The sequence below is a fragment of the Lepus europaeus genome, chromosome 21, assembly GCF_033115175.1.
Source record: "Lepus europaeus isolate LE1 chromosome 21, mLepTim1.pri, whole genome shotgun sequence".
Classification (NCBI taxonomy): domain Eukaryota; kingdom Metazoa; phylum Chordata; class Mammalia; order Lagomorpha; family Leporidae; genus Lepus; species Lepus europaeus.
In genome coordinates, this window is record NC_084847.1 from 16292197 (window position 1) to 16315219 (window position 23023).

Here is a 23023-nt window from a genome sequence, read left to right on the forward strand (position 1 = left end):
GTGTACATATTTGTTAGTTGTATGTGTGATTGTGCCTCATATAAACTCTAACTGAAAAATGAGGTCTGTAGTTCTATTTGGCATTCTTTGAGTATACCATGGTTAAGATAGCAGGGAGAAATCCTAATGGCTGGAATCAATAATTTGTACATGGTTATCTATTCTGTGGTTATTAAAAAATATCTGGTAGAACGAAGTTTAGTTACAGAGAGAAGAAAGCATTACAATTGCTTATGGACAAAGAGTGGCAGCTAAGGGTCTTGCTATGTGTCTGCATCGCTGAGGAGCAAAGCTTGGGTAATACTTGTGTCCCAACAGAAGCCTGACTGTGAGGATTGTGCCCAAGCTCTAGTGCCCATTGTTTATCTGAGGGACACCTGAGATGGAGAGGTCTTGGAGTCTTCATTTAGCAAGATTTGCTCATAACTGCTGTCTTTTGCTGATGTTGGATCAGTTGCTGCCAACTAGTGTGGGAGGACGTGGTAGATCTCTAATTGAAGTTCAGTTCTACTTCAAGATATAAACATTTGTTGAGTATGGACTGCGTATACATCAGCTACTTCATAGTTTTACTGTGAAGAGCATGTCTGTCTCAAACACACTAACTCTGATAGTATATATATGTCAGTATGCTAGTACATGTAAGACAGATGCTTGATGTCATTAGTTAAGCAGGAAAATGCAAATTAAGACCAAAGTGAGTTACATTTTAAACCCATTTAAAATATTTAGTAGCAGGAGTTGGACAGGATGTGAATCATGATCTTTGTTGAGGTGTAAGGGCTAATGTGAATCACTACAATCTCTTTGGAAAATAACCTAGCATCACCTTGGTAAAGTTGAATACTTCCATACTTTGTGATTCATAAATTGTATTTCTGGTTCTACACCCAAGAGATACTGTAGCACTTGTGTAGATGCATGTTAAGGAACATTAAATTGTGTAAGGAACAGGAAGTATCTTCAATATTCACTGACAGGAGAATGGGTAAACAGTGATATATTTTAAAAATGGATTATAACATCTTTTTTTTTTAATTTTTTTTTTAATTTTTTTTTGACAGGCAGAGTGGATAGTGAGAGAGAGAGAGACAGAGAGAAAGGTCTTCCTTTTTGCCGGCCTATAACATCTTTGAGAGGTATAAATTTTAGCTATATTCAACAACACAGACAAGTCTTAGAAACTGTACTGGCCGGCGCCGTGGCTTAACAGGGTAATCCTCCACCTTGCGGCGCCGGCACACCGGGTTCTAGTCCGGTTGGGGCGCCGGATTCTATCCCGGTTGCCCCTCTTCTAGGCCAGCTGTCTGCTATGGCCCGGGAAGGCAGTGGAGGATGGCCCAAGTGCTTGGGCCCTGCACCCGCATAGGAGACCAGGAGAAGCACCTGGCTCCTGGCTTCGGATCGGCGAGATGTGCCGGCCGCAGCGGCTGTTGGAGGGTGAACCAACGGCAAAAAGGAAGACCTTTCTCTCTGTCTCTCTCTCTCACTATCCACTCTGCCTGTCAAAAAAAAAAAAAACTGTACTAATTTTAAAAGCATAAAGTGTCTACAGGGGCCAGCGCTGTGGCGTAGCAGGTAAAGCCACCGCCTCCAGTGTTGGCATCCCATATGGGTGCCCGTTTGAGCCCCGGCTGCTTCACTTCTGATGCAGCTCTCTGTTATGGCCTGGGAAAGCAGAAGATGGCCCAAGTCCTTGGGCCCCTGCACCCGTGTGGGAGACCTGGAAGAAGCTCCTGGCTCCTGGTTTTGGATTGGTGCAGCTCCAGCTGTTGCGGCCAACTGGGGAGTGAACCAGCGGATGGAAGACCTCTCTCTCTCTCTCTCTCTCTCTGCCTCTCCTCTCTCTGTGTAACTCTTTCAAATAAATATTTTTAAAAAGTGACTACATACAGTATGATACCTATTTTCTAGGGTTAAAAACAAGAAACACTGTATAATACTGTAAGTGGATGTGTACATGACTTAAAACTAAAGAATGGGAAAGTATCTCATAATTAGTAAAAAAAAAAAAAGGAACTAATTGGGTATGAACTAATAAAACATAAGTAGAATCTGTATGGTGAAAAATGATCTACAGATTCAGTGCAAACCAATCAAAATCCCAAAAAGGCTTTTTACAGATGCGAACATGCTGACTCTAAAATTTACATGGGAAAGCAGTTTTTAAAAGGAATGGACATTTAGCCTGGTGGTTCAGATGGCAGTCAGGGTGCCCATGTGCCATCGTTGAGCGTCTTGGTTCACTGCTCACGTCCAGCTCCTGACTGTAGAGCTTCCTGCTAATGCAGACCCTGAGAGATAGCGGTGACAGTTCAAGTGGTTGGATTGTTGCCACTCCAATGGAAAATCTTGAATGAGTTTCCAGCTCCTGGCTTTGGCCTGGCCTTGTCATGGCCATTGTGGGCATTTGGGGAAGTGGATGGCAGCCCTCTCTGCATCTCAAATAAATAAATAAAATGAAAAAAGGATTATAATATAAAGTTGAAATCAACATATGCAAATGACATAAAGGCAGGGTGTACAAAGCTGTAAAGCAGTAGAGTTTAAATTGGTGTCAAAGTAGATTATTACAATGTTAGGATGTGAGGTATAATACCCACAATAATCATAAGAAAACATCTACAGAATATACATACAAGGACTGAGAAGGGACTCAAAGTATGTCACACACACAAAAAAATCAACTGAATACAGAGTAAGTGATTAGTGGAGGGCATGAGAAGCCAAGAGCTGTAAGACATACAGAAAAAAAAATATCAAAAGCAAGTCTTCATTATCATTTCTCTAAGTGTAAATGGATTAAACTCTTCAGTCAAAAGGCTTTTTAGATTGCCATGACATGGATTAAACTTGAAGGCATTATGCCAAATGAAATAAGCCAGACACCAACGGACAAATACTGTATAGCTCCACTTATATGAGGTATCTAGAAAAGTCAAATTCCTAGACAGAAAATAGAATGATGATTACCAGGGGTAAGGAGAGGGGAGAATGAGAAGTTACTATTTAATGGGTACAGAGTTTCAGGTGGGGTGACAAAAATTCTGGAGATGGGTAGCAGTGATGATTGCACGACGGTGTGACTGTACTTACTGCCATTAAATTGGATATTTAAAATGATAAAAAATAGTAAATTTTATTTTATGTATATTTCACCATAGTAAAAAGTGTCAGTGTGAGGAAGAGAGAAAGAGGGAATGCTATACTCCCATCTGCTTCTTCACTTTCCAAATGCTTGCAATGCCCAGGAGTCAGTTACTCAATCTAGGTCTCATATGGTGACAGGAACCCAACTACTTGAGTTACTTTGGTTTTCTCATCTGTAACATGGGATAAAAAATCAGCTATTTAACTGAGTTGTTTCAAGGATTGAGTTTATACATATAAAATGCTTGGTACAGTTCTTATGTATTAAGGGAGTCCTCCCTTGTTCCAAGACTTCTCAGTGAATGCCTAAAACTGCAGATAGTACTAAATCCTACATAAAAGATACTATGTTTCTTCCTCAAAATACACACCTATGATAAAAGTGTACTTTATAAATTAAGTACAGTAAAATTAGTAACAATAATAAAACAGAATAACTATAACACTACGACTGTAGTTAAAGTTATGTGAGGGTGATCTCAAAATATTTCACTACCCTCACCTTTCACAAGTAACTGAAACACAGAAAGAGGAATCATAGGGAAGGGGGACTAAGCTATTCAATATCAAAGAGAATAATTACTAATGTTATTATCAGGTAACTTAAAATTCTGTGGCTTACACAACACACACAAATTAGGAAAAAGGCAACCCATACCACAGTCTGTAACTATATGTAGTGATTGTTTATGAACTAGTTTCTCTCACCATAAAGATGTAAATGGAAGGTGACATCTTTTTTTTTTTTTGTGGTCAAAATGATTGGCACATGTGCAAGACCAATCAGAATCCTTCTAGACATTTTCTAATTTGAATTGGGGTAGTGTTCTCTCTGATTTGTTTGTGTTGTGTAAGCCACAGGCTTGAGGTTCAGAGTCTGCTGGGTGACAGAACCAATAAAACAAGACTGATACCAATGCTCATCCTCACGAACTTCAGGGACAGAGGAAAACATCCTGAGGGAAGGGGAGAGCTGAGTGTTCACTTTTGGGTGGGATCCTTTTGCCTCCCAAAGAACACTAATTAGCAACTCTGCGTATCAGGAAGGAGGCTGGGATGATGTCTTCATACCTTGACACTCTTCCTCTAGTGTGAAGGAGAAATATAGTTTCAGCCAGGTGATTTAATACCCCTCTTGACTGGAAAATTACATGTGGTTTTACTCTAGCGAAAGGGTGGTGAAAATCAAGAATTAGGAAGATATTGTACACTAGGAAAAATGGAACCTAGGAGTGTAGTAGAAACCAGGATAAAGATGCCTATAAATTTAGAAAACTTGTTCTGTGCATATTAATCTGCTCACACTTTGTCATTTTCCTTAACCCTTCTGAGTAATCTGTTGTAACTGTCAGGTGATGGCCTCACTTTCCATGCAAAACATTTACACTTATGTCTTCGCCATCCCTATTCTTGTAGCCATTGTTGTAGCATCTGGCTTTTAGCGCAAACATGACAAGTTGGATGAATTGTCTTTAGGATTCCTTCCAAAATCAAGGGCCAAAACCAAGCCTATGAACTGGGAATCATAGTTTTCAAGATGGTCGGTAGGATGTGTTTTGGATATTCTCAACCCATGTTCTTATACTGATCTGAGTGCCCACAACTGTAAATACTCTGTAGGGGCCCCCATGCATCCTCAGGATTGTACTATTGTTTTTAATTAATTAATTAATTAATTAAATTTTATTTTTTGACAGGCAGAGTGGACAATGAGAGAGAGAGACAGAGAGAAAGGTCTTCCTTTTGCCGTTGGTTCACCCTCCAATGGCCGCTGCAGCTGGCACGCTGCGGCCGGCGCACCATGCTGATCCGAAGGCAGGAGCCAGGTGCTTCTTCTGGTCTCCCATGGGGTGCAGGGCCCAAGCACTTGGGCCATCCTCCACTGCACTTCTGGGCCATAGCAGAGAGCTGGCCTGGAAGAGGGGCAACCAGGACAGAATCTGGCGCCCTGACCGGGACTAGAACCCGAGGTGCTGGCACCGCAAGGTGGAGGATTAGCCTATTGAGCCACGGCGCCAGCCTGTACTATTTTTTTTTTTTTTAAAGGCAGATTGATTGTATGGGGAGGGGGGAGAGAGAGAGAGAGACAGACAGACATCTTCCACCTTCTGGTTCACTCCCCAAAAGACTGCAGGTAGAAGAAGCCAGGAAGTCCATCTGGGTCTCCCATGTGGGTGGCTCTGACCCAAGTACTTCGGTCATCTTTGCTGCTTTCCCAGGTTCGTTATCAGGAAGCTGGGTTGGAAGTAGAGACTCGAATCAGCACTCTGATGCTTGTGTTGCAAATGGCAGCTTCACCCACTGTGCCACAACACTCGCCCAGCATTCTATGAAATCCAGGCATTAAGTTAAACAGTAAAATGTGTATTGACTTGTACCTTCTGATATCTAAGGAAATGCAATGGAAGGCATTCAGGAAGGCATTCAAGTCAGAATCTCAGTGCCAAGATGGTTTAGGGAGATAGAACCTTATCCTAGACTTCTTTGCAGGCCAGGATGGAGTCTATGTAATCACTCATATCCTGCTGAGCCTGATCAATGCTGCAAACCAAGTGGAAAGGACAGTATAAAAATGTAAGGAGAAAGCCATTTGACTTGTTTACAAGGTAGATCCAAATGGTTCCTAGAATTTGTTCAGTTGGGTGGATTTTACATCCTGGTCACACATTATAGGTTACCTTTATCCTGCTGCTTAGAATTCTATTGATAGTAGCCTTAAAAATTGCATGAGAGAAATTAATTTGGTCTCAATCTCAGATAAATCATAATGGCTGATGAAAGGCATACTCATGGGAGAAATTTTCCAGAGGGCAAGATGGTGTAGAAATGAAAGGTGGATATTGTCGGGTCACAATTCTAAATGAGTTTCTTGCATTTCTGTATTAACTGTAAGCAGAATCATTCACTGCTTTTTTGTTCCAGACTATTTTTGCAAGCTTGACTACAGAGGAAATGGCCTTCAAAAGACAGTATCTCCCTCTGAGCCAGAGGGAAGATTTACTTAATGTTCAGTATCCCAGTATAAGAAGAACGTTTTCTTCCAGAGAAAAGGTCAGGAAGGTTTGTTTACTGACCATTTGTAAAGATTTGGGTTCTGTAAGCTCCAGATTTCTCTCATACAGCAAGCATCATTTGGTTCTCTGTGCTGCCCTGTGAGAATTAGGGACTATTGGGTAACTGGCACAATTTATGTTCTTCTGTTGCGACTGCAGTAATTAATAGAGTCCTCTGACTTTGACCTGGGATTGTCCATGTCTTTTGCCACCATCCAGCAAACTGTGGCAAGCTAATTTGTTAATTCAGAAGAAAGGTAAAATATCAAATCTTTTTGTAGTTCTTGATAACAGGTCACTTACTTTAATTACCCCGAATTACAGTCTTTCTGCTTTGGAAGTTCAGTGTTTGTGTGTGTACAGAGACAGCAGAGAAAGCAAGAGCACAACAAAGGGTGAGAGGGGAGAAGAGTGCCTCTGTGTATGCAGTGGCAAGCAGAGTCTAAGAAACACATAAGGGTCACTGGTTGGAAGTGTATGTCATAGCAGATTTATTTGATGATCATTTTCCATTTTATCAATATCAGCAAAAGTCAGGAAGATTTCTTCTAGTGTTATCTGACTGACGGAATAATCTTCTAAATTGAATAGCACTGTAGCTTCCTCCAAAATACTAAACACCTTTAACAGAAAAAGAAATCATGGAGTTACCATTGCAATATTCCCACAGGAAACTTCCCCCCACCCCTTCATTCTAGGTTTATGCTTAGGGAAAAAAATCCAGAAGGGGAAAGTAAAAAAGAAGGAAAAGATTATTGAAAATCAAAAGAGGAAGCAGTTCTACATCTCCATATTCTTGATAGGCGTGGATTAATAATAGAATAATAGAATTTAGGTTCAGAAATCTCAATCAATTAAATTGCCCGGAGCAGCCTATGAACAGTAACTTCAAGTGTCTGCTCCTCTGCTAGTGGGGATCCCATTCCCTATACTTGAATCCACATGCTTCCTATTAGTCCTCTAATAATACATCATGTTAGAATCATATTTCTACAATCACCTTTCCCCAGCAAATTTCCTTGCTGGGAATGTGGCAGATAATAGTCCCTCGATACTCCTGGTTTATGATGTTACCTAACAAAGGAAAGATTTTGACAGGTGAGTAATGAAGAGAGGACCAGTATTTTGATAGCATTAAAAAAATCCTCAACTAATTCCCATTTCAATTATCCAAACCAGTGGAAGACAGAATATAACCAGTAGGCGGTTAATACAAATGATGACAATCCCATAGCTTATAATCTTTAGGATACATGGTCTTGTTAAATATTTCTCTAGATTTACTTCCTTGTGTAATATGCTCTTAGTGCCTATCATTTGTAAAAATTGCAGAGGCTGGGTTAATCACTTTTAGGCATGGAAAAATTGAGAGCACACATGGTCACTTTGCAAAACCCAAGACTTATATGAATCCTAATGTTCTATAGGACTCTGTGCTTAAGCAGTTCTGAAACTAAGCTTATAAAATTTGCTTATGGTTTCTTCTTCCAGTTGTGTGCATAGAATAGCATGTTTCTACTATTCTCATGACTAGACAAACTTCATCCTAAAGAAGAGAAAATTCATGTATGTAAAATACATATATGAAGCACTGACTGGAGAAATTAGGTACTACAGCTTCAGAAAAATAAGGTAGTAACATTGTAGCCATTCCTAATTATGATTTACTATTATTATTATTTAATAGGGGTTAAATAATTTAAATAAATAAGCTGTTTGTCAATGATAAGAATAATTCTTCTGTAGTAAGTCCATTCATTGCCCCAGGAGTTATGGAAAACATTTTAGCATGTTATATATGCATATAGCTTAGTGAATCTCAATGAAGTTAACAAATGCAACTAACACCCAGCACTCCGGAAGTCATCAACCTGCCATTACCTAAAGCACTTTCTCTTCCTTAAACACAACTGCTCTCCTGATCTTTATGGTAACATTTCTCTGCTCTTCGTCATGGTATTCATGCCTAAGTATTGCAGCTCAAATACTAGTTTGGTTTTTATTTCTCTACTTTACATGAATGAAATCATATGACATGCATTCTTTGTTATCTAGTTTCTCTCACTCATCTGTGTTGTCACATATAACTATACTTCATTTTTTCATTACATCATGTTTCCAGTGAATGACTACATTTCTACTATTTGTGGAAATATATGGTATGGTATCCAGCCTCCCGGATGGCCCCACTGACCCCTGCCTTCTAGTAGTCACACCACTGTTGAGTATTCTTCCCCACAATGCAAAGGGTTGACTTAAGTAAACATTATGTTATTATAGAAGTAAGAGAGTGTGAGTTTTGAGTCTATTACATAAATGACATCTTGCTCTTTTTAGGATCATTTAATGTAAGGGAAGCCAGCTACCATGTTGAGAGGATACACAAGCAGTCCCCATGGACAGGTCCATGTGGTAAGGAACTCTCAGAAGCTATATTACTGAATTATTTTGTAAGCAGATTTTCCAGCCTCCAGTGAGCCTTCAAATGACTGAAATCTCATGACCTTAAGCAAGGACCATTCAGCTATGCTACAGAAACTATGAGATAATAAGTATTTATTGTTGTTTTAGGCCATTTATTTATTTTTTTGGTTATTCCTTATGTGACAATAGATGGCTAATACAGATTCCATTTTGGAGCTATTATACTAAATTTTGTTTCAAACATTTTCTACCTACTTCTTTGTGCTTATGTTCAATTATTTTCCTAGGAGGAGAATTTTTAGGGCAGAGATTTGAGTCTTTTCCAATTAGATATTGCCCCCAAATTTCAAATATTTTATATTCCAAGCAGCTCTATATGAGTGTCCTATTTATCTACATCTATACTAATTCTTAGAAAAAAGTCAATAAATTTTAGCCATTCTGATGAATGTGCAGTTGTGTCCAAGATGACTAATGATATTGAGTTTTAATTTGCATTTCCTAGATGACTAATGATATTGAGCACTGTTTTTATGTTTTACTTGGTGTCTGATTAATTTTTAATAATGAAAATGGCTCCCTCCAAAATCCATCAATTTCTAGGCTGTTAGGAATATAAAAACCATGTTTTCTCTTCCCTTTAATATGTTCAGCACAACTTCTGATTATGCTTGATTCTTGTTGCTGTCAGTGTTTCAGGCTACTGCTTGTATTCTGAGGTTCTTGGGGGAAACTGTCTCTTATTTTTATGATGATGTTGTCCATGGATTTTCATTATTATTGCTGTTCTATTCTTTTTTAGTGAGATTAGGAAGATTCAAAAGAGTCAAAATGAGGCTGCCATAAACATTTGCCATACTCTAATCATTTGGTTTCAATTTCAAGGACTATAATTTTTCATCTCTGAAGGCTTTATTTGTTTTCCAATATGCTTTGGTCATTTTCCAAGAAAACTGTTTAGTGAATTATCATCCTCATCCACATATAGCAAAGTACAGAAATAATTTAAGTATGAAGCCCAGAAAATTTTCTCAAAGTAAACCAATATAACTTTATACAAATACAGTTGTGCAATTACTACTCTGTGGCATTTTTCTCTCTCAATACTATGTTTGAGCTGCTTGTTATATAGCTGCAGGTGTATCTGGAACATGAACCGGCACCTATATGGGGTGCCAGCATTGCAGGTGGTGGCTTTACCCACTACACCACAACACTGGGCCCAAATTAATTTCTGACTTATGATTTTTTTGGCTTATTATGGGATTATCAGGTTACAACCCAATTTTAAGTCAAGGAACATCAATTTCATTTTTGGGGGAGTTAATGTAAATAGTATTGTGTTTTTAAATTTAAATTCCATTTGTTCATTGCTGGTACACAGGAAAGCAATAGACATTAGTGTATTAACTTGGTTTCCTCTACCCTTGCTATAAGCACTTATTAGTTCCAGGAGTTTTTGTCAATTCTTCCAAATAGTCTACATAGATAATCATGTCCTCTATAAATAAAGATAGTTTAATTTCTTCTTTCCCAATTATGTGTAGATTTAATTTTTTATCTTTAGCTTATTCTACAGCTGAGATTTGATGTAAGTAAGGGTGAGAGAGTACATTCTGGCTTTGTTCCTTATCTTAACAAGAAAACAATTTCTCACTATTAAGTGTCATGTTAGTTGTTGTTTTCTGATACGTTTTTGGTAAGCTGAGGAAGTTTCCCTCCATTCTTAGTTTACTCAGAGTTTTTATCATGAAGTCATGTTGGATTTTGTCAAATGCTTTTTTTTTTTAATCTACTGATATAATTGTATGGTTTTTCTTTAACCTGTTTCTGTGATGCAGTCCATTAATTGAGTTTTAAATGTGGAACCAGACTTTCACACCCTGAATAAATCTCATTTGGTTATGTTGTATAATTATTCTGTATACATTATTGGATTCAGTTTGTTAATTTTTTATGGATTTTTGCACCTCTGTTCAGAGAAATATTAGTCTATGGTTTTTCACATAAGCATATTACTAGTCTTATAGAATATTGGGCCATATTCCCTCTGTTTGTATGTTCTGGGAAACACTATAAAGAACTGGTACAATTTCTTCCTTAAATGTTTGGTAGAATTCACCAATGATCCCAGTGGGGCCTGGTGCTTTCTGTCTGGGCAAATTGTAAATTATTTATTTCAATTTCTTTAATAAATATAGAACTATTCAGAGTGCCTTTTATTTATGAGTTTTGGCAGATTTTATATTTTAAGAAATTGGTCCAATTCATGTAGTTACCAAATTAGTGGGCACAGAGTTTTCCTAGCATTCTTTGATTATGTTTTTAATCTTCAGTGGATCCATAGTGATGTCCATTCTTTTTTTCTGACATTAGTAATTTGCAACTTCTTTTTGTTCTCAGCCTGTCTAGAGGCTTATCAATTTTATTTATATTTTTAGGAACTGACTTTGGTTTCATTAATGATCTCTCTTGATTTTCTGTTTTTAATTTCATTGATTTCTGCTCTAGTTTTTATTAATTTCCTTCTCATTACTCTGGATTTAATTTGCTGTTTGTTTTCCAGTTTCTTAATATAGAAGCTTAAATGAATGATTTTAGATCTTTCTTTCTTTCTTCTTCTTTTTTTTTTGACAGGCAGAGTTAGACAGTGAGAGAGAGACAGAGAGAAAGGTCTTGCTTCCATTGGTTCACCCCCCAAATGGCCGCTATGGCCGGCGTGCTGCGGCCAGCATGCTGCACCGATCCGCAGCCAGGAGCCAGGTGCTTCTTCCTGGTCCCCCACACAGGTGCAGGCACCCAAGCGCTTGGGCCATCCTCCACTGCCTTCCCAGGCCACAGCAGAGAGCTGGACTGGAAGAGGAGCAACTGGGACAGAATCTGGCGCGCCAACCGGGATTAGAACCTGGGGTGCTGGCGCCGCAGTCAGAGGATTAGCCTAGTGAGCCGTGGCGCTGGCCATAGATATTTCTTCATTTCTAATGTATGCACTAAATGCTATAAATTCTCTTCTAAACTCTTTCACTGCACCAAATTTAGATATTTTGTTTTCATTTTCAAAGTATTTAAAATTACTCTTGAGATTTCTTTTGTGACTCATGTTATTTACAAGTATGTAAGTTTAATAAGTTTAATATCCAAATATTTTGAGATAATTCAGTTGTTCTTATGACACTGATTTCTAGTTTAAATCCATCGTGTTCTGATGGCAAACATTCTATTTATATTCTTTTAAATTTGTTTAAATGTGTTTTATGGCTTACAGTGTAGTCCATTTTGGGAAGTGTGCCAGGTGAACTGGAGAGGAATGTCTAATTCTGCTCTTGTTGGAGAATATGTCCATTAGGTCCAATATCAATGTTTTGACTTTCTGTATGATGGATCTGCCCATTTCTGATAGAGGGATATTGAGTCTCCAACTATATTAATGGATTCATCAATTTCTCTGCAGTTCCATCAAGTTTTTTTTTTTAAAGATTTATTTATTTATTTATGTGAAAGGTAGAGAGAGACAGAGAGAGAGACAGAGAGAGAGAGAGAGAGACAGAGAGGTCTTCTCTCTGCTGGTTCATTCCCCAAATGGCCCCAGTGGTCAGAGCTGGGCTAATTGGAAGCCAGGAGCCTGGAGCTTCTTCCAGGTCTCCCATATGGGTGCAGGGGCCCAAGAACTTGGGCCATCCTCTACTGCTTTCCCAGGCCCTAGAAGAGAGTTCCATCAGTTTTTGCCTCATGTATATTGATGTCCTGTTGTTATACACATACACTTTAAGGACTATTGTCTTCCTGCAGAATTGACCCTTTATCTTTATGAAGTAACCTCTTCCCTCCCCCCATAACTTCCCTTGCTCTGAAGTTTTCTTTATATGAAATTAATATAGCCATTCTTACTTTCTTCTGATTACCATTAGTAATGTATATAAATCCCCATCCATTTACTTTTAACTTCTATGTGACTTTATATTAAAGTAGTTTTCTAATAGACAACATTTAGTTGGGTGTTCTTTTTAGATCCATTCTGACATTCTCTTTAAGTTGGTAGGACCAATGACATTCAACATGCTTATTGTTATAGCTAGATTAATAGTTAGCCCATTTTATTACTATCTGTTGCTCTTGTTCTTTATTATTTTTGTCTTCCACTCTGCTTTTTGTAGTTTTAACCAAGCATTTTATATGACTTTATATTCTCTCATTTCTTATTATTATCAGGTATACTTTTTTTTTAAACTAAAAAAGAATTTTTTTTTTTTTGACAGGCAGAGTGGATAGTGAGAGAGAGAGACAGAGAGGAAGGTCTTCCTTTTTGCCGTTGGTTCACCCTCCAATGGCCGCTGCGGCCGGCGCATCGCGCTGATCCGAAGCCAGGAGCCAGGTGCTTCTCCTGGTCTCCCATGCGGGTGGGGTGCAGGGCCCAAGCACTTCGGCCATCCTCCACTGCCTTCCCGGGCCATAGCAGAGAGCTGGCCTGGAAGAGGGGCAACCGGGATAGAATCCGCCGCCCCAGCCGAGACTAGAACCTGGTGTGCCGGCGCCGCAAGGCGGAGGATTAGCCTGTTAAGCCACGGCGCCGGCCAAGAATTTTTTTTTTTTTTTACTTTAACAGTTTTGGGTAGTTGCCCTAGAGTTTGCAATGAATCTAAGTCCACCTTTAAGTGATATATTGCTTCACATTCAGTGTGAATACCCTGTTATAACAATATAACCCTAATTCGTCCTCATATTCCTTGACTCTTTGATGCCTTTCATTTGTTCATTTCACTTATGAAAGCAAGCATAAACACACATACATAGTTAAGTATAGTGTTGGTATTATTTTGAAAACTTCTTAGATTAGTTAAGAATGGGAAAATGGTTTTCTTTTTCTTTTTCTCTGATCCTCTTTTTTTATGGAGATACAAATGTCTTATCTACATAATTTTCTTTCTTTACAAATAATTTCTTGTAAAGCGGTCCTACTCACAACAGATTTTCTCAATTTTTTGTTTATCTAACAACATCTTTGGTTCTCTTTCACTTTTGAAGAATAATTTCACAGGGTACTTAACTCTATAAATTGGCATTTTTTTTTTTCCTCTAATGCTTCAAATACTTCCACACCAAACACTTCAGGATTCAGATGTAATTCTTATCTTTGTTCCTCCATAGGCAAGATGTTTTCTCCTTTGGCTTCTCAGAATTTAACCTTTAATTCCTTGTAGCATAATAATATGGTAACAGTATTAATGACATGTCTAGGTGTAGTTTTTTAAAAAATGGCATTTATCCTGACTGGGTCTGTAGTTTGGTGTCTAACGTTAATTTGAGGGAAACTTATTATTGTCTCAAATATTTCTTCTATTCCTTTCTATCATTCTCCTTCTGATAGTCCCACTAAATGTATGTTATACCGTGGTGTCCTGCAGTTCTTGGTAGTCTGTTGTTGTTGTGGAATTCTGGTTTTGAAAGTTTCTACTGAGATATCCTCAACCTCACAGATTCTTTCCTTAGCTGTGTCTGGTTGATTAACACGTTCATCAAAGGCATTCTTCATTTTTGTTACCTTTTTTTATCTCTAACATTTCTTTTTGGCTGTTAGAATTTCCTTTCTTTAAAAATGTGTTTTGTTTATTTTCATTTTATTTTGAACGTAGAGTCAGAGAGGGAGAGACAGACAGAAAGACGACCTCCATCTGCTGGTTCATTCCACAGCCAAGGTGGGGCCAGGCCAAAGCCAGAAATTTCATCCAGGTCTCCCTTGTGGGTGGCAGGGACCCAAGTTCTTGAGTCATCATCTTCTGGCAGGAAGCCAGGCTTGAGAGTGGAGCCAGGATTTGAACCAGGCACTCTGATATAGGATGATGGCATTCCCATGTGGCATCTTAACCACTGTGCCAAATACATAGTGGTTAGAATTTCTTAGGATTTCTGTCTGCTTATGTTGTCCCTCTGTTCTGGCATACTGCCTAACTAATGCACTAGAGCCCTTAGCACAACAATCATATTTGTTTTAAAATCTTTGTCTGGTAATTCCAACATTCCTGCATTTCTGAGTTGGTTCTGATGCTTGTTTTGTGTCTTCAAACTGAGCTATCCTTTGGTATGTTTTGCAATTTTTCTCTTGATGACCAGACATAATGTACTGGGCAAAAGGGACTGCTGTTAACAGGCCTTTAGTAATGTGGTGGTAAGGTATGGGGCGGGGGAATCATTCCATGGTTCACCGTGTCTCAGTTTTCTTGTGACCCTGCCCTTCTCAGATACCCCATAGAGGGGACAAGTTGAGTAGGTCTGGAGTTGGGTATTTTCCCTTCCTGGGTCCTTGAGACTCTGATAAAACCTCAACAGTTCCTGGCTTTCATAGTTTCACAGTTTCTCTTGAGGGCAGATTCTGACAAAAAGAACAGTATATTCCTGTGTAGTTAAGAAGTGATCTCCCTGCTGCAACTTCAGAATCACGCAGGTATTTTTCTTCACTATTCACCATGAGAACCTGCTATCAGGAGCTCTGAGAGGTAGGGGTGTGCCTCCCCTAATGCCTCAGTGACTGGACCTCCTGGAGTTTTTTTCTCTCAGACTTGACATGCTGAGCCACCAGCGATTCATCAGTTACAGTGCAGGTTTCCTTACCTAGGCACTGTTGTCTGTGCACGTTTTGGCTCTTGGGTCTTGAAACAGGTTGAGAGTCTCTATATTTTCCCATTCATCTCTGTAATCTTTGGGGTGCTCTTATGCCACTTCTCCTACATATTTAAGAAGAGTTGATTTTTTTGGGTTTGCAAGGTTTTCACATGCTGTTAGAGCAGAGTGGCAACTTTCAAACTTTTAACATGCCAGACCAGAAACTATAGCATTTGTTTATCTTTGAAGGTTCCTGTTTAATGTGAGACTCTCAAGTTAATTTATACATCTTACAATGAGTTAAATCTCTTTATCTTAGTACTGATATTGTAATTTGCTTCACGGAAAACCAGCTGTCACATTTTATTATTGTTATTTCAGCTTGATCATTTTTCTCTTGTTCTTTTTCTGGTTATTTGAATTTCATCTTTTTTTTTGTGTGTGTGTGTGTGAGTGACTGCAAACATACTGTTAAAAAGTGATTTTAGCTGGCGCCGCGGCTCACTAGGCTAATCCTCTGCCTTGCGGTGCTGGCACACCGGGTTCTAGTCCCGGTCGGGGCACCGATCCTGTCCCGGTTGCCCCTCTTCCAGGCCAGCTCTCTGCTATGGCATGGGAGGGCAGTGGAGGATGGCCCAAGTCCTTGGGCCCTGCACCCCACCCGCATGGGAGACCAGGAGAAACACCTGGCTCCTGCCATTGGATCAGCGCGGTGCGCCGGCCGCAGCACGCCGGCCACAGCGGCCATTGGAGGGTGAACCAACGGCAAAAGGAAGACCTTTCTCTCTGTCTCTCTCTCTCATTGTCCACTCTGCCTGTCAAAAAAAAAAAAGTGATTTTATGTTTTCCAGTATGTATTTTTATTTTAATAATAGGACCTTTCTGGGAATATAATCTGCCATGAGGCAGAAAAAGGAATTCTTTAATTTTTGATTTTTATTTATATAAAGTAAACAAATTTCATATATAGATTTAATGATACTTCCCATCTCATACTCCCTCCCACCCATGCTCCCACTCTCCCTCCTCTTTTCTTATTTTTAAAAAAAGTTTTATAATGACATACTTTCAGTTTATTTTATAATCACAAGTTTAACCCTGTACTAAATAAAGAATTCAATTTTTAAGTAGAAAAACCACTGTTCCTCAAGAATGTAGATAAAGACTGTGGACAATAATCAAATAAAGGAACTTTTCCCTTTGTCTTAGTTTAAAAATGATGCTTCTTCTCTTAAATTCTTTGCCATTAAGAGAAGCATTTACTTAAGGTTTTATTGCAGTTTCTAGAGTTAACTTTAGGATTAATTGTATATTTAAGTCACCTGTCACATATTCTTTCCTCCTTTTATGGATAGTCTTTAAATGAAGTCATATTTGAAATAATTAATTTGCTCAATGGTGGAGCGAAAGACTGGTAAATTGGCAACTTTACATTTACACATATTATATTGGATAGTACTTTAACAACCAGGTTATTGTATTCACTTCTAAGATAAAATATCTTTTTTCTCTGTGTATACTTGATCACCCTCAGGTTAAGCAGGATGTTGGATTGGCAAACAATACATATAATTTGCAGCAATTCAGGATCTTCAACACTGTGTGCAGTTAAATGCTCCATAATAAATGGATGGCCAAATGACTCTCTAATGGATATATTAGTCTGAATATCTCATAGGTACCTTATAACTAAAATAATTAACACTGAGTTATTTTTCCCTCAGAATGGTTTCTTCTCTTGAATTGTCTATGCATGTATGTATCCATCCATACACACACACACACACTCCTATTATTTTTTTCTTTCAATTCTCATTGTAACTTCCTTAGTATAGGTCAATCCTATTTATTGTTTTACCATTGGTATAGCTTCTTGATTTCCATCTTGATCCCTGACAGTCTGGCCACTATACTGTTGACAGTGATCATTCAAAGCAGAGACTAAACTGTTATGGTTTGAATATTTGCCTCCTCTGGAGCTCAAGTTGAGATTTAATTGCCATTGTGACAGAATTATGAGGCAGAGTCTTCAGGAGGTCATTTGGATTATATAAGGTCACAGAGTGGAGCCCCCATGGTTACATTTGTAATTTTATGAAAGGGAGAGATGAACTTGCTGTGTCCTATCATTTTATAAATGAAGAAGGTCCCCTCACAAGATGCTGAGCACATGCTAGTGCCATAATCTTGGACTTCCCAGCCTATAGAACTATGAACCAAAATAAACTTTCCTTTTTAAAAATTGCCCAGACTCAGGTATTTTGTTTATAGCAACAGAAAATGGACTAAAGTACTAATAAAATCAAAATTATTGGCCGGCCCTGTGGCTTAACAGGCTAATCCTCCGCCTTGCGGCGCCGGCACACCAGGTTCTAGCCCCGGTTGGGGCGCCGGATTCTATCCCGGTTGCCCCTCTTCCAGGCCAGCTCTCTGCTATGGCCCGGGAAGGCAGTGGAGGATGGCCGAAGTGCTTGGGCCCTGCACCCCACCCGCATGGGAGACCAGGAGAAGCACCTGGCTCCTGGCTTTGGATCAACGAGATGCGCCGGCCGCAGCGGCCATTGGAGGGTGAACCAACGGCAAAAAGGAAGACCTTCCTCTCTGTCTCTCTCTCTCACTATCCACTCTGTCAAAAAAAAAAAAATCAAAATTATTAAAAGACTTGTTATATCTCTGTTTAATGATTAGAATAAATTAGCTGGGATAGAAAAAACTAGATGCTATAAATGACTATTGACCATATGCACAGAGGGGCATTAACTCAAGTTAGTACACAAAGCAGAGTGGGTGTTTCATGTGTAACATTTCCAGGTTATTTCCTTGGAAGGAGAACAGGGAGTTTACTATATTTGTTTGTATTTCTTAAGTATAGCCTGGTTCAGGGATCAGGAAAAGGCAGAGGATGCATGCTTAATAAGAGAACTTGAATGAATGATCAAAGATAAATAATAGAGACTTACCCTCAACAATTTAACTCTAGATACAGACAGAAGAACAGTTTTATCTTACTGATTGACTTCTACAAATATTGGTGAGAACCTCTGTTATTCTGTGAAAGCTTCTAAGCATAATTGGGACAAGTTTATAGAAAAATTATGTAAAGGAGCTTAATATAAATGTTCAATAGACATCAGTATTTCATTGGAAAGATAATTATTGAGGACATGAAGCAGAATAAGTACATATGACTTAACACAATTGCCACAAATCAGTCCTACTTATATTACCTGGGAAAGTTTTTTCAATGAAATTTTTGAACATCTGTAATTTCTCTTCATCTTTATCAATATTAATTTTTGCTGTCAGAGTGCATATATTACCATACTTGTTCCTGAGGTGCCGAGGACTGCCTAGGTATATGAACCTCCCCTTTACCATGATGGCCAGCCTAGTACAGAGGGCCTCACATTCTTCCATGCTAGGAGAACAAAGGAGATATGGCTGAAGAGACTCCCTTTCAGAGGACAAATACTGTACTTTAAAAAGAGCCAGGATCGGAAGACTTGGAATTGGAAGGCTTAGTATTTCATGTTTAGGAAGAGATTTTAAAATTCAAAGTAACCTACTAAATCCATAATAGGAAAAGTTTCCTAATTGATTCTACAACTCAACTGAGGATTCTTCATTTACTCCTTTAGCACATTCAGCCTCTACCCATAGGCCCTCCTCTGTAGCTCATATACTTAGATGATAAGTTCATTGACCATATTCTTGATTCCAACTAATTTCATCTTACACCCACTCTAACCCCCTATAACTTCCAACCAAGCCTCCCAGTGGGTCATACCTGTGGGAAGTTATGATGATAGCTTTACCAGTTTTACAGATCCATGTAATGGTGTCCCAGAGGAGATGTCTGGCCACTGGATCCATGCCAGCTGATGGCTCATCCAGGAAGACAACTGAGGACTTTCCCATGAGGGCAATAACAGTATTAAGTCTACGTTTGTGTCCTCCACTTTGAAGTCAAAGAAGGAGACAGAAAGTGGAAGAGGAAGAAAAAGATAAGGGTACACCTGTCATTAAAGTGTATGACAGAATTAGCTCATACATATAGAATGCTGATTTGGTACAACTGAAAAAGCAGCAGGCTGACATCCAAATGGTTGTATCAACTCATTTTCACGGATTTTTTTTTTTTGGTAATTTGCTTCAACATCATTATTTGTGACATATTTTTGGTTTTGGGAAAAAAATAACTTCAGGGAAATAGAGATAAAAATGCTCTTTTTTAAAAATGCAAAGCCTATGGCTAATGTTGGCAAAAGGGTGGCTGGCACTGTGCCATAGTAGGCTAAGCATCCACCTGCAGTGTTGGCATCCCATATTTGAGTCCTGGCTGCTCTACTTCCAAACCAGCTTCCTGCCTATGGCCTGGGAAAGCAGTAGAAGATGGCCTAGGTGCTTGGGCCCCTGCGCCCATATGGGAGACCTAGAAAAAGCTCCTGGCTCCTGGTTTCAGATTGGCCCACCTGTGTCCGTTGTGGCCATTTGGGGGGTGAACCAGTGGATGGAAGACCTTTCTTTCCCTCCCTCTGTCTGTAACTCTGCTCTCAAGTAAATAAATAAAAATCTTTACAAAAATGTTGGCAAAAAGGTTAACATTAGATAAATGGGATCTGCCTTATTCCTGATATCTGAACCCTGACAGGACATCACTGTCACTGCTTCTGTGTGACATAGGGTTTAAGTTGAGTTTGCAAGCTTGATTCTAAACAGTAAATGCACAGCTAGGCAGCCTAATAATTGCTGTAGCATAATATCTCACCTGTATGTGTAAACAAACTTGTCAGCATAGGCTTCTAGGTGCACTGAATGTAAAAAGGCTTCAACATACTTGCAAATATCTGACTCAGGGACCCCCCACAGTCTGGCATACATGATCAGCAATTCCCGACCTGTCATGTGGTTCAGCATGGAGTCAAGTTGAGGACAATAGCCAATTCTTGACCTAACCTGAATCAAAAAGATAATTATAAGTGACAGACCCGTGTCAACTAATATACTGAGCATGCAATTCATACAGATGAAACTGAAGACCTGAAATTTTTGGCTCATGCCACTGAGATGGATTATACTCATAGAGCTTTCAAGAATTCCTTCTTTTCAAATCTACAGAATCTTTACAGCTGGAAATTACCTAGGTAAATGGAATATGAACATCCTTTTTAAAAATATTTATTATTTATTTATTTATTTTAAAGTCAGAGTTAGAGAGAGAAGGAGAGGGAGAGAGAGGTCTTCCATCTGCTAGTTCACTCCCCAATTGGCCTCAATGGCGGAAGCCAAGCTGATCTGAAGCAAGGAGCCAGGAGTTTTTTCCGGGTCTCCCATGCGGATGCAGGGGCCCTAGGACTTGGGCCATCTTCTACTGCTTTCCCAGGCCATAGCAGAGAGCCAGATTGTAAGTGGTGCAGCTGGGACTCACTGGCACCCATACGGGATGCTGGCACATAAGGCTGCGGCTTTACCTGCTATGCCACGGTGTCAGCCCCAAATATGAATATCCTTAACTGGAATTTTCAACACATTTCTGTTATACTACTGTGTGCCCCAATTTTTTTTTTGTTAGATGAAGTTACACATTCAAATACTATTATGAAGTGTGGGAGGAGGATGTTGTGTTACAGAGGGTTGAAACACTACCTGGGATGCCCAAATCCCATATTAGAGTGTGTGAGTCCTGTTCCTCTGCTACTGACCCAGCTTTCTGTTAATGCACCTGGCAAAGCAGAGGATGGTGGCCCAACTACTTGGGGCCTTGTTACCCATGTAGGAGCCCAAGGTAGAGTTCCTAGATGCTCATTTCAGCTTGGCTCAGCCTTGGCTGTTGCAGCCATTTGGGGAAGGAACCAGCAGATGGAAGATCTCTCTGTTACTCTGCCTTTCAAATAAATTAATAAAAATATTTAAAAATTATCATGAAAAGTTCTATATACTAATATATAGAATTCCAATTCTAGTAATGGTCACATAATGTCTATTAGATCAAACACCTAAAAAATAATTAATTATTAAGTCATATATTCTTATACATATATATTTATATGTAGATATAACAATTTATTCAAGTTAATGCTGTGAGAAATAAGTTATCAGCTAATGACTAAGTTTATAGTGTGAGTTCAGGCATCTTAAATGCCTGTTGAAAACATTTAAAACTCTTTGAAGGAATATAAAAAAATGAAAATTTTCTATAATATTTTATTTTATGAAATAAAACTTTCTATTACAAATTAATCAAAAATTAATTAATCCAAAAGTGAAGAAATAGAAAAACATTAATTCTACTTCAGAGAAAAGAAAATATGGACGCTAGTTCCCAACTAACCAGATATTGGAATGAACAGAAAAGAAATTTAAAGGAACTCTTAAAATTATGCTTAAATAAGTAAAGGAAATGCAGAAGTAGTTTGTAATGAGAAAAAAAATGGGAAAACACTGCAGAAATATAAAACATAATAGAGAATCAAATGGAAATCCCTAAACTAAAAACTGTAACATCTGAAATGAAAAATTCACTGGATATGATTAATATCAGAGTGGAGATGAGAAAAGGACTGGAAAATGTGAAAGTAAAATGATATGAACTTCTCATCCTAAACAACAGGAAAAATATAGAGAAATTAACAGAGTCACAGTATTTTGCACAGGGTGGTGAAAGTTTAAAAGAATGGTAAGTAAAACAGACTCTCAGAAAGCAAAGAACAAACTGAGAAATGCAAGATTTTTTGTTGAATATTTCCCATATTTGGTGAGAAATATAAATCTATAGAGTCAAAAAAACCAGTGAATTCCAAGAAAAATAACAATGAAGAAAACCCATACTTAACATAATTGGGACTGGCATTGTGGTACAGCAAGTTAAGCTGCTGCTTGTGATGTTGCCATCTCCTATCAGAGTGCCAGTTTAAGTCCAAGTTATCCTGCTTCCCTTCCAGGTCCTGGTAAATATGCGTGGGAAAGCAGTAGAACGCGGTCCAAATACTTGAGCCCCTGTCACCCATGTTGGAGACCCAGAGAGAATTCTTGCCTCCAGGCATCGTGGCCTGGCCCATCCTGGGCTGTTGTTGTCCTTGGGGAGTGAAGCACTCTCTCACTCTCTGTCTCTGTTTCTCCTTCTCTCTGTCACTCTTTCAAATAAAAACATAAATCTTTAAAAAAAATCACAATTGAACTTCTGAGAACCAAAAAAGGAGAATATTTTGAATGCATCCAGGGAGAAAGAACACATTATACATAGGAACACACAAAAAAACAGATTTCTGCTAACTTCATCTGTGGAACCAGAACACAGTGGATTATCCTTAAAGCTGACTTTTATATCTAGAAAAAAATATTCTTTCAAAGTGGATGCAGTTTTATTTGTAATATCCTCTGAACTGGAAACAATACAAATGTCTGTTCCCAGGTAAATGGATAAACAACTGTGGAATATCTGTACAATGTAACACAATCCAGCCATAAAAAGAATTGAGTATTGACAATTATCTATTTCATATACTTAGTTTTAAGAGCCTAATGATATTTCCTACCCTATCATCCCACCCTCCCTCTTCCTTCCTTTCTTATTTTTCTTTTGATTTTTATAATGACATACTCTCAATTTACTTTATAATCACAAGTTAACCCTAAATAAAGAAATCAAAATGTATTAAGTAGAAAAAATACTGTTCCTCAAGAGTATCAACAAGAGCTATAAACAATAATCAAACCTCAAAATGTCAATTTCATTCATATACATTATTATTATTTTTTAAAAGATTTATTTGTTTTAGAAGCAGAGTCACAGAGAGAGG

The 23023-nt window shown here is 38.6% G+C and overlaps 1 protein-coding gene across 1 annotated transcript in view; it reads right to left on the reverse strand.

Annotated features, from left to right (window-relative positions):
• Positions 1–6683: 6683 nt before the first annotated feature.
• LOC133750441 (phospholipid-transporting ATPase ABCA3-like) overlaps positions 6684–23023 on the reverse strand; it is a 183709-nt gene continuing 167369 nt past the window's right edge. The window contains 5 exon segments of the mRNA XM_062180047.1: positions 6684–6824; positions 7204–7277; positions 18452–18642; positions 19012–19182; positions 19993–20180. Of these exon segments, the coding sequence (XP_062036031.1) occupies positions 6684–6824; positions 7204–7277; positions 18452–18642; positions 19012–19182; positions 19993–20180 (765 nt within the window).